Raw genomic sequence first — 12032 nt, 5'->3', positions numbered from 1 at the left:
TTACAAAGAAACAATGCAAACAACTAGCGAAAAGGGCGGTCAACAGCGAGGCCGACCACCCTGTGTCTCTGGAGGACGTTGGGCTCGATGGTCTGAATGCCCGGCGAAGACGGGGAAGATCCATCAAGAGCTTCTCATAGTAGATTGAGAATGAGCCGAAGGAAAAGTGGACATTACTCTTTGATGAAGGAGGTGCTTGGTGGGGTATAATGACTACAAACTTAGCTGAGGTTTACAACTAGGTCCTGTGTGGTGTTCGGGGACTACCCCTTGTTGGTATCGTGGAATTCTTCCTGTATCGCACCATGAAATACTTCAAGGAAAAGTATCAGTTGGCTGATAACTCAATGCGCGACAATTACATAATATATGAGTACAAGATGACAGAGTACATGGAGGAAGCGATTAAGAAAGCTCATTTGCATCGTGTGAATGAAGTGGGAGCCGTGGAACCTTAGTTCGAGGTTGTTTGCAGGGACAAAGCTCGAATGGGTAGGAGGCGCGAGAAGCACACACAGGAGTGCATCATCAGTAATAAAGGATGTGTTTGCTGTTGCCACAAGCTAAGGTTGCTGCACAGGCCTTACACCCATGTCATTACTGCATGCATCGAGACGGGGGGACTTCAGCCTCATCGGTTTGGGTCGCACTATTTCCTGAAGGAAACCATATGGCATACTTGGAGGAACAAGATTTATGGATATCGTTTACTAGGAGACTTCGTCAACAGTCTTGGTAATGCCGCATGCTATATTCCTGACCCTGATCCAAAAATGTTCCAACGGGTCGAGCCACGTAAGAACAGACGTATCCGGAACAACATGGATCAATCTGAAGCAGGTCCTGATATTCGCCTCTGCTCCAAGTGTCATGAAGCTGGTCACACCTACAAGAACTGCCCGGCAACGACGTATGGAAGTGCGAGCACCCAAGCTGGTCCATCAATTGTTGGCAGAAATGCTGCAGCACGTGGTCGGGGTCGTTGTGCACGTAGCAACAATGATAGGCTTATGTAATTCATGTGTTATATGGAAGTGAAGTCGTTGTGTTTTAAGTTTGTGAAGTCTTTGTGTCTTAAGTTTGTCAAGTAGTTGTGATACATGTTTCTGTACTCGTAATTCAGGCGAACCTTCTGAAATGTAATGTAATATGTAACCTAAGTTGTGGTATTATGACCATGTAATGTAATATCGTTGACTATTTCATTTGCAATATCTCATTTGCAGTTTGTTTTATTTCATTTAAGTTTTGAAGTCATTATTTTTTCGGGCGCGTACTTATATTTTTCGTGTTGCAGGTATGGCGCACCCAGTTCTAAAGGGGTTCCAGACCCTGAGTTGCTCGATCCTACCTTGGACGGCCTTCACAGGTTGTTCATGTCAGTCGTACGGGGTTCGAGGCTGAGCACGTTTCGAGCACGTAACCCCCCTTTCGACAATGCCGATCAACACACGTTGAATTCTGAGGTATGTCGTACTTAGTACAATTTATATGTTAAGTTCTAACATTACGTTGTTTGAACTAATTAATTTTATGTATGGTACAGGTTACGTGCTCGGGCCTTCTCCCTATAGCCAGGTTGGTTGAGGGGGACATGGTCGACGGCGCTACGCGGCCCGGGGAGAAGTCTACACGGTTCCACTTCGACATGTCACTGCTAGCAGCTCTGTTGGACCTGTGGCGACTGGAGATGCACACCTTCCACCTCCCAGTGGGTGAGATGGCCCCCCACACTTGAGAACGTCTCCCTGCTACTTGGCCTTCCTTGTGTCGGGGGTGCCGTTGCCGTGGTGGACGTCCCACCTAGCTGGCATGATGAGCTGTTGGGCCGGTTTGCCAACGTTCAGTGCAAAGATGGTGCCCTGCCATACCGCACCTTTAGCTTAACACACGAGCCCACGAAGGTGTGGCTCTTGCAGTTCAATGTGAGTACTTAGTTATCTGCATGTCCAAATAGTTTTGTGTAACTATTGATAATTTTTCAACTAATTGTATTTTATTGTGCAGGCCGACTACATGAGAGACGCTGCCGCCGCCGCCACAGTAGCGCGACACTTGGAGGCGTACCTGTTGTGGCTCTTCGGGTGGATCATGTCGTGCACATCACAGGGGAACTCGGTGCCTAAGCACCTCTTTCCTTATGTGAGGGCCATTGCGGAGGCCCCACTCGACGATGTTCTGCAATACAGCTGGGGTTCAGCTATATTGGCGACCACCTACAGGGGTCTTTGCACGGGCTGCGACAAGGTTGCCTCGGCGAAGCCAATATTCCTTGGCTGCCCGTTGCTGCTTCAGCTATGGTCGTACGAGCGGTTCCTGATTGGGCGGCCACGGATTGACATGTCCCCCTACCAGGAGCTGCCTTTGGACCACAACGATGTCAACAGGCCCACGATGGGGTCATTGTGGTGCTTGAGGAAGGTACAGTGCTTCAACTACAATTATTTGATTCAGATCATACTCTGCAATTTTCATACGAGACTGTTTAAATAAATACAAAATAACCAAGAAATACATTATACTCATAGCTGCCAAATACCAGTTGCATGTTAGATACTACATCGTACCAATAAATTCTAATGCTTAATTTTTCCAACTAAATCAACATGTTATTTATGTGCAAAAAGATATATCCATTATTTATGATTCTTATTTTTTTCGAACTATCATCAATCATTATTTATGTTGTATTTCACCATTTCACTCTGAATTCATGATCTTCCCAAATGTATTGTTTACAATGGAATAAATTCATGAACTTGCTATGGAAAATGTATATTGCCTATAGTTATTAGCAATCACCTTTATTGTGATTTTATTCGTTGTAGGGATCGTGGGTTGGAGTGCAGACAAAGAAGTCGTACCCGGACTTCGTCGGTCAGTTCAACGCTCTTGTCGATACCGATGTGAGGTGGAGACCCTACACCATCGACGAGGTGCAGGCTCGAGCCCTGCATGGCCTCTCTTCGCTGTGCCATCAGGACATGAAGTACTGGAGGATGACGAGGCCACTAGTCTATGACATCCACGTCGAGGACTACGCGGTTCACCGTGTCACGAGGCAATTCGGCCTGTACCAGCAGTCCCCACTTCCTGTTACGTCTGCAGTCCCGGCCGCTGTTCACAGGTACGCCCCACCCTTTGATTCTCCTTCCAATATGGATTTTTTGTTTATCTAACTCGCTGCACAATGGTTATGTTAGGGCTAGCCGTCAGGGTGGTGGTGGGCCTGGGGTCCAGTGGGCTTTGAGGATGGTTCAGTGGGTCAATATGTAGACGACCGCTTTAGATGAGGTGGTGCAGGAGGACCGTGCGCATGACGACGACGCTTCCGCAGCGTACCTTCGGTGGTTCTTGCCGAGGACCAGAATGCGGGTCACGTACGTTCTGAGTCAGCCACCGACGGAGACCAGGCCTGTCACGCAGACGTACCCGCGCTCGAGGGACGTCAACTTCGACGTCACGGTAAGCTTCTGCATCATTTATTACTCAAACTACATCATGTGGCTAACTTGAACCCTATTCTTTTGTCAAAAGTACGACGTTATTGCAGAGGTCACCACTGAGCTGAGGTACGGCGTTGACCACTTCCAGCAGCTGTCTATGCAGCAGCACGAGACACTGTAAAGGAGGGCCTTGGACGCCTGCAGTAGATCCTGTGGGCCGTCAGCTGCCGTGATGGTCGGGGGGACGTCGTGCTTCCACCAAGGGCTGCCTACCCCCTTTCGTCCTCTCCAGCTCCTACGCACAAGGCTAGTATGTCCTCTCAACCACCCGTTCGTCCGCCGTACCCGGGCCCTTGTACTGCACCACAGGCACATGCGCCAGCGGCCGGGACGTCCTAGGGCACACCAGCACCACCACCGTTTTGGCATGCCACCGCCGACCCGTCCACTCTTTCGCAGTACGTGACCCTGACAGGTATGTGAACGTTATTTTGTCATACACCATTGACGAAATGTTGTCCAATTTACCTTACTAACTAATAATTTCTTAACACAGCCCCACAGATGTACGGAGCTTACAGTGGAGCGGGACCCTCTTTAGCTGCAACAGGCATAGAGCTACGCCACTATGGTGCGTGATGAATACATGTTTTCTATTCCATTTTAAATATGCAACGAGACTAACAATACTATTTCCTTCGTTGCATAACAGGGTTCGCAGACTGCGGAAGGGCTTCGGAGGACTCCGTCGAGGAGGAGGGACGGAGGTCCAGCGTCCATGCATGAGACGATCTTTTCAGACCCGAGTCTGACGTGATCGGTGCCTCACAGTTGCATGACGCCCCGGAGGCTCCTACACAGGGCGCGACCTAAGAGCTCGCGACACCACTTGTGGTCGCAGCAGGACATCCGCCTCACGACGTGGCCCCATGGGAGGCCCTTGACGTACGACCAACAGTAGACCAGAGCAGCACAACGGGCAGTAAGGTGTGGTCATGGTCGAGGTGACTAGCCTCGTTTTAAGTGAGGACACATTTAGTGCGTAGGACCTCTTTTATCTTTTGTACGTCGGTGCAGACTATCATGTGTACGATTATATAACATACGATATGTGGTCATTCGTAGACTACTCTATCTAGGCCGGGAGTTTAATGATTTTCAATGATTTCTTGCAATCACTCCAGCTCTCTCAAAAATGTCATAAAAAATTAAAGGAACAATATTCAAAATAGAGGTATAGCCTCAGAAGTTACGTATTGCAATGAAACTACATTATTGAAATAATCGATAAAAATGAAGGAAAAATAATTGATAAAAGTCAACAAAAATGAAAGAAAATAATTGAAAGAGTGCTTATAGCCGTTTCAACCGGCTATAGCATTGCCAATCCGGCGGGGGAGCCTTACCGCCGGTTGAAACGGTGGAATATACCTTACCACCTTACGAAATGGCGGTAAGGCCCCCTCCGCCGTTTCAGCCGGCGAGGCAGGCCCGCATGTGGCAGCCGGCATCCTTCCGCTGTTTCATACAGAGAAAAGAGCCTTATCGCCATTTGGTCCGGCTGCGTACATCCATTTTTGCAAATTTTTTATTTGACTATTTATTTCTGCAAAATCGTAAAAAAAATAAAAATAAAAATAAATCCTCAAAGGATCACTCCGCAGCAGGGCCGTGGCGCTGTCCATGGTGCTGGTGACGAAGCTCGCCAGAGTCGCCGGGGATAATTGTGGGGGCTGCTTGCCTGTTTAAATGGGCCGAATTCCGGCCCAACTGATAATTTGCTTTGACAACTACAGTCAGCCAAAAAAAATCTTTGGACCGGCGAGGAAAATAAACAAATTTCCACCTTTCAAAAAAATAAACAAATTCCATACCGGTTTTAAGGACGGTCTCGTTTCTTCCAATAAAATAATAAATTAGTTAGTTTGTTCTAAATATCATATATTCGGTGGAGGAAATAAGAAATAGTAATTTGTCAAATTTGTGGTTAACTTAGGTCCTTTTGTCTTTTACGATGAGAAAGAGCGCGCGTAAAGCAGCTAAATATATTCAGGACATTCATCATTGCCCATTTTCTTTCCTTAGTGACATCCTGCAACTAATTTAAAATGACGTTAGGTTCTTTTCTAGAACTTCTACTTTTTTATTTTTAAGCAGTCCTTTCCAACCTTTTGAGCATAGAGAAACTTCTTGTGATTATCAAAGTTTTCCTCAAGATGAAAAACAATTAGTATCTCACGGATTGATACCTTTGGACACAGGCATTTAGCTGACAAATGAGTCGAGAATAGGGGCATTGTTAATTCATTTCTAAAAATGAGGACATGTATAGAGTTACACCTATTTTTCTCATCTCTTTTAATCTTTTCTCTTTGGCCAATAAAAAGTTCGATATATTACTGCTACTCTATTGTTCATCTATTTTTTTACTCCTTCCGTCCCAAATTATAGATCGTTTGGTCGTTCTAACTTTTGTAGATTTATAAATTTTGTTATGCACTTGGATACACTCAAAAGCCAAAACGATTTATAAATTGGGACATAGGGAGTAGCCATTAAATTTGTACACTAAGTCTACGTATCAGTAATACTAGAATGAATACAGCTTCACATTTTCTCAATGAAAATTCTCTAAATTCTAAATTATTTTTCTCGAAAGAAAAAGAATTCAAAATTTCTTTTTATTCGGGACCTGTCAAACACGTACGGCACCGACACTAACAGGTGTGAAATGGACCCTTGTCAGTGACCGAAGGGCGGAGCAGTGCCAGTATCGAGTGTACTGGCCGCCACCACTCGTCCCCTCCCCTCGAAAGCCCGCACGAGCCCTCCCCCTTCCTCCTCCAATCTGTTTCCGATCCGACCCGAGCCGGCCGGCCATGGCGATTAGGGCTGGCGGCTCCGCCCTCCTCGCCCTCGCCGTCCTCCTCGCCGCCTCCTCCTGCCTCCAAGGTAATGCCGCTCGCGACCCAGCTCCCATCTGCCCTTCTCTCTGAACCTCCCCCCACCTTTCTTTTGCGCCGCGCCTCCGGGGATTCCGCTCTCGCGAATCCCGCGGCGGAGTGGCTGTAGATCCGTGCGGTTTCTCCCATCCGCGGCGCGGGAACGGTCCCGATCGTGAGGCGGCGTGGGGTTGCGCCGCAGCAGATTGGGACACTTGCCGAGTTTGGGAGGATTCCATCGCCAAATTTGGTTCTGTGACTGTTTCATGTGGGAATGCCGGAATGGGGTTATCACAGGAGACGACTTGTATCTGGGGATTACATGTAGTTTGGTTCTCTGACTGTCTCAGTACATTGGTACGAGAGATTCTGCACTGTAATTTCTAGCGCGGTAGAATTATGGAACGGTGCATTTTTCTATTGATTGATCGGTTTCAGTACCTTAAGCAGATTTCGATGCTAATGTTATTTGATATGTTCTAGTATACCTTGTCCTGTTGCATCTTCTAGTGTTGATATCATTGTGTCATGAAATGTAGGCGGCCACTAGGGCCCTTTGCATTTCAGAGCATACTCTCGCATATCTAAGGAATTTCCTGGAACTATAACTTCATATAAACGACAATTTTGACTGTTTTCCTCTCTGTGACACCATGGTGATCCCTATTTTTCATGTTAGCAATCATAGCTGCACTTACACCCACCTTACAGTTCGATCCCGGTTACCTGACTAACTGCTAAAAACAAGGATTAGAGTACTGCACAAGGAAATAAGGCAAATACATGCTTCTATGCAGTCTACTATTTTCTATTATACAGTGTAGTAGACCTGTTTTTTGGTTACTGCCATCTGGGCCATTGGGCTTCAGCATTGTGCTAGTATCAACCTAGGATGTCATTTGTTTCATAGACTATACCTTCTATTCAATGCCTTTCAAGCAATCATTTTGCATAGCATCGGCATGTTCTATTCTTTTTGGTTTTTGTTCGTTTGTGTCACCTGGAGTGTGGCAGCACTTCAGCAGCAATGTTCGCTGTGTCATTTCTTTAAAGCACATAACATTTACAGAGGAAAACGATAGCAGGTGCCATTTCTCAATGGCTTAGAGCACATCGCAAACAATTCAGACATACACTTTTCTTGTAGTCAATAAGTGTGTACTCTATTTTCACACAGTTTAAGTTATGATGCTGCATCTCAATGGCAGATGCCAACAAAGTTAAGGATTTTCATTTACTCGTTTGACTCTTGTATGACCAATTGGCTGTCAAAGAAACTCTTTACTGTCAGTTTGCTCAGACATGTAAATAAAACTCATACAGGGCACTACTAGATATGCTACACTTGGCACTTTCATTTTGGAAAGTGCCAACTGTACTTCAGATTAGAATGCTATCCTTGCCCGTTTAGATGATAATAACAGCAAAGCCTTCACTAAACTGCTCAACCCTTAGTCTAAAGTTTGAGCCTCTTTTGAATTGTTGGAAACAATAATGCTGTGTTCTGTTGCTGATGTTAACAGTTTGCTTTCACCCATTTTATTTTGGTAGGACCATTATTTCGGTTGGAACCATTTTAGTGTTTGGTTAGCATTCTGACTTGTTCACATATTTAAGAAGAAATGACATGAAGTAATAAGTTACTGGAAGATTTACAATAAAGGCATGAGAACTATGGCTTGAACCTTGAATATCTTCTAGGTTTTTTGTTGATTGTTGAATCTGTTTTCTCAACTCATGCTAATGCAATTGTTTATGCTTTGTGCAGCTCGAGTGGATCAACTTCATCATGGAAGACAGGCTAGTAAAATATTATCCTGCCTTGTTTCTTTCTTCTGTGTCAAGATATATGTGATTATATTGTCAGGCTTCTGTGATGGTAGGTATCCGACTGGAGTAGGAAACACAACTTTGAACTGCAAAATTTCTCCTCAAGTCAAATGGGTGGGTAACTGAGTATTGATGCCATTTGTTTGTTGCAAGTGAGTTTATCTACTAAGGCCAGCGCATATAACTTGGGGCTTTAATTTTTTAACGCAGACGACCTTCATCTCCTGGGAAGGCCAGAAGAAATAACACGCAGGGTAACATCTTCCCCTTCAGTACTTATCTGTGTAAATTGCAATATTAGTTGGGGTGATTTTATTTGTGCTTACTTCATCATTTTCATCAGCAGTCAATTTCCTTCTTGTGTTATTTTTTCATGAATCACACTATCACAGCTTATTCTGAAATAGAATCTTGTCTCCATTTATCTCTGACAATTTTGATACTTCCCTATTGTAGAAATTAAGGGATAGAAGAACTGGTGTGAGGAAGAAAATGGAAGTAGTGCAGCAGGATGATGAAGCCCTAGTGAAACTTGAGAACACGGGTATCGAACGCTCGAAAGCTGTTGATTCTGCTGTTCTGGGAAAATATAGCATATGGAGACGTGAAAATGAAAATGAGAAGGCAGACTCAAGGGTTCGTCAGATGCGAGATCAAATGATCATGGCCAGAATATATTCTGTTCTTGCCAAATCCAGGGACAAGCTTGATCTTTATCAGGAATTACTCGCAAGGCTCAAGGAAAGCCAGCGCTCCCTTGGGGAAGCTACTGCTGACGCTGAACTTCCTAAGAGGTGGTGCCGGCTTGAGCTGTTCTTTTGCCAAATATTTCTCTCTCTACTGATTTCTCTCTTCTCTAATTTGCAGTGCTTCGGAGAGAATCAAAGCAATGAGTCAAGTTTTGTCAAAAGCAAGGGATTTATTGTACGATTGCAAGGCTATTACCCATCGTTTAAGAGCGATGCTTCTGTCAGCTGATGAACAGGTCCGGAGCTTAAAGAAGCAGAGCACCTTCCTTAGCCAGTTGGCAGCTAAGACAATCCCAAATGGCATCCATTGTCTTTCCATGCGCTTAACAATAGACTATTACCTTCTCTCTCCAGAGAAAAGAAAGTTCCCTAACAGCGAAAACTTGGAAAATCCAGATCTTTATCATTATGCTCTTTTCTCAGACAATGTTTTGGCAGCATCAGTTGTGGTCAACTCAACCATCATGAATGCGAAGGTTAGGACAATCTGATCTTCAAATTGAAAGCGCAATTTCTTCATTATGTGTATCATTGAATGACCCAATTATATAGCAATATAGCATTTCTGATTTTGCTATAAATTTGCAGGAGCCTGAAAAACATGTATTTCATCTTGTTACTGACAAACTGAACTTTGGGGCTATGAACATGTGGTTTTTGCTGAATCCACCTGGGGATGCAACAATCCATGTTGAAAATGTCGATGACTTTAAATGGCTAAATTCCTCTTACTGTCCTGTTCTGAAGCAGCTTGAGTCTGCGGCTATGAAAGAGTACTATTTCAAGGCTGATCGTCCGAAAACACTCTCTGCTGGTTCCTCTAATCTGAAGTATCGAAACCCAAAATATCTTTCCATGCTCAACCATCTAAGATTTTACCTCCCTCAAGTCTATCCCAAGTTGAATAAAATCCTTTTCCTAGATGATGACATAGTTGTCCAGAGGGACCTGACTGGACTCTGGGAGGTCGATCTTAATGGAAATGTTAATGGGGCGGTGGAAACATGTGGAGAGAGCTTTCACCGATTTGACAAGTACCTCAACTTCTCAAATCCAAATATTTCTCAGAATTTCGATCCTAATGCTTGCGGTTGGGCTTATGGAATGAACATGTTTGATCTGGAAGAATGGAAGAGGAAAGATATTACTGGAATTTACCACAAATGGCAGAACATGGTGAGTTGCTAATAAGGTTTACTTGCTTTCATACTCGCTTTTCTTTTGAATATTGCATTTTCTGCTCCAGCTTGCCTGTATGGAGCCTGGTGTTTCAGATATCCACCAAGTGATCTTTCCCATAATCATGCATACATAAACAAATCGTATGCACAAAGCAACATGCGAATATTTTATCATGAGCATGATTGCATTTTATACTCATCAGTAAATAATTAATTGATTTATGAGTTCATGACCTGTGCTTTGTCGAAGGAAACTGCAGTTAAATTTTGCATACCATTTTCAGCTGCTAGTACATCAATTAGTTCATTAATGTGGTGTTTGGTTTGAGGAATCACCTCATCAATAGGATTGCCCATCACAATTTGATCCCATAATTTTGGTGGGATGACCCCATTCATCATGTTTGTACTAATTATGTGCATACGAGGAATGAGGTGGTGATGGATCAACCCATTCCTTTCCTCAAACCAAACAAGAATTTTGAGAAGTGAGATGATGATGGACCACCCCATTCCTCAACCAAACAACCCCTAACAGATGCAGGGCTTCTAAAAATAATGAAAACATAAATATACTGGCTGAGATGCGCAGTTCGTTGTGTACATTCACCGAATTCCACAACTGTATTTCACACTACTTCCCTTTTTCTTTTTACAGAATGAAAACAGGCTGCTCTGGAAATTGGGGACACTGCCACCAGGTCTTCTAACTTTCTACAAGCTGACACACCCTCTGGACAAATCATGGCATGTGCTTGGCCTAGGATACAACCCAACCATTGAACGCTCAGAAATAGACAATGCCGCGGTCATCCACTACAATGGGAACATGAAGCCTTGGCTGGAGATCGCAATGACAAAGTACCGACCTTACTGGACAAAGTACATCAATTATGAGCATCCCTATATTCATGGATGCAAGATCAGCCAATAGACACCAGCTAAAGTAAAGTATTCTTCTGTGATGAACATTGGATTTAGATGGGGCTACAAATGAAGTCCCCTGTTAGTAGTATAACTCTACAATATGTTCTTTATTCGTGTTATTAGGATTGTTAGGTATCCTGTGTATGTAGTTCCGTCACCCATTTGTGGTGCCTTCTCCCCTAGGCCATTATTGGTTCTTGTTTAAATTCCTTCACTTTTCGTCATGAAAAGAAGAAAAATGAGCTTTGTGCATCAGCAGATAAATGCAATCTGTCTGAATTTGAGTGGTTATGATTTCATTTGAACTGTAGTATCAAGTGTTCCTTTCAACATTCATGGCAGCATTCTATTGCCACAAGGTGTTAAATATGCCATCTTGTTGGTGCATGAATTTTATATGAATTATTAGTCTAGTTGAATAATTAATATGAGATGCTCCAGTGGGTACATAGGCCCCGTTTGGCTGGCTGAATCAGTTCCGATTCTTCTTTGAATCACTAGAAATGCTGCCAAACGGTCACAGAAGAAATTGGTTCCAGCTAGAAACGTTTCTAGTGTTTCTGCTTTTTTCTACTATGGATCAGAATCACCACCCAGGTAGTTCTGCTTTTTTCTACTATGGATCAGAATCACCACCCAGGTAGTTTCTTGTGATTCCAATTCTTGTTGTCCTACCTCCCGTCTAATCTATAAACATTTCTATTAGTCCTTTTTAAGCGCAACAAGTTAAAATGGGTCGCAATTTAAACGTTCTTCAGTAAAAAAATCAATATTTTTTTTAAAATATATCAATTTCTATAATTTTTTATATAAATATATTGTTTTTAACTGTGAATCTGAATCTAGCCAGTTAGCGAAACAATTCTACAAAAGTGATTCTGATTCATACAAGAAATATTTTCGAAGAGAATCTGGATACAAAACAAAACATTTTCGAAGAGAATCTAGATACGAAAC

At 43.6% G+C, this 12032-nt stretch overlaps 1 protein-coding gene across 1 annotated transcript; it reads left to right on the top strand.

Moving 5' to 3' along the window:
* Window positions 1-6222: 6222 nt before the first annotated feature.
* LOC101774847 (polygalacturonate 4-alpha-galacturonosyltransferase-like) lies at window positions 6223-11447 on the top strand. The gene is made up of 8 exons (XM_004982072.4): window positions 6223-6398; window positions 8157-8188; window positions 8272-8332; window positions 8429-8472; window positions 8675-9012; window positions 9086-9443; window positions 9556-10143; window positions 10807-11447. The coding sequence occupies exons 1-8, from the start codon at window positions 6326-6328 to the stop codon at window positions 11080-11082; spliced, it is 1770 nt and encodes a 589-aa protein (XP_004982129.3). The 5' UTR covers window positions 6223-6325; the 3' UTR covers window positions 11083-11447.
* Window positions 11448-12032: the final 585 nt, after the last annotated feature.

The sequence above is a fragment of the Setaria italica genome, chromosome IX (genome assembly GCF_000263155.2).
Source record: "Setaria italica strain Yugu1 chromosome IX, Setaria_italica_v2.0, whole genome shotgun sequence".
NCBI classification, from domain to species: Eukaryota; Viridiplantae; Streptophyta; class Magnoliopsida; order Poales; family Poaceae; genus Setaria; species Setaria italica.
This window is presented reverse-complemented; position numbering and strand designations above follow the sequence as displayed.

What these genes read in the sequence shown, in the direction of transcription:
- LOC101774847 (XM_004982072.4), top strand. Translation starts at nt 6,326, where the DNA reads ATGGCGATTAGGGCTGGCGGCTCCGCCCTCCTCGCCCTCGCCGTCCTC. An exon ending in CGCCTCCTCCTGCCTCCAAG is followed by an intron (nt 6,399 to 8,156) that starts GTAATGCCGCTC and finishes TGCTTTGTGCAG; the next exon opens with CTCGAGTGGATCAACTTCAT. An exon ending in AACTTCATCATGGAAGACAG is followed by an intron (nt 8,189 to 8,271) that starts GCTAGTAAAATA and finishes CTGTGATGGTAG; the next exon opens with GTATCCGACTGGAGTAGGAA.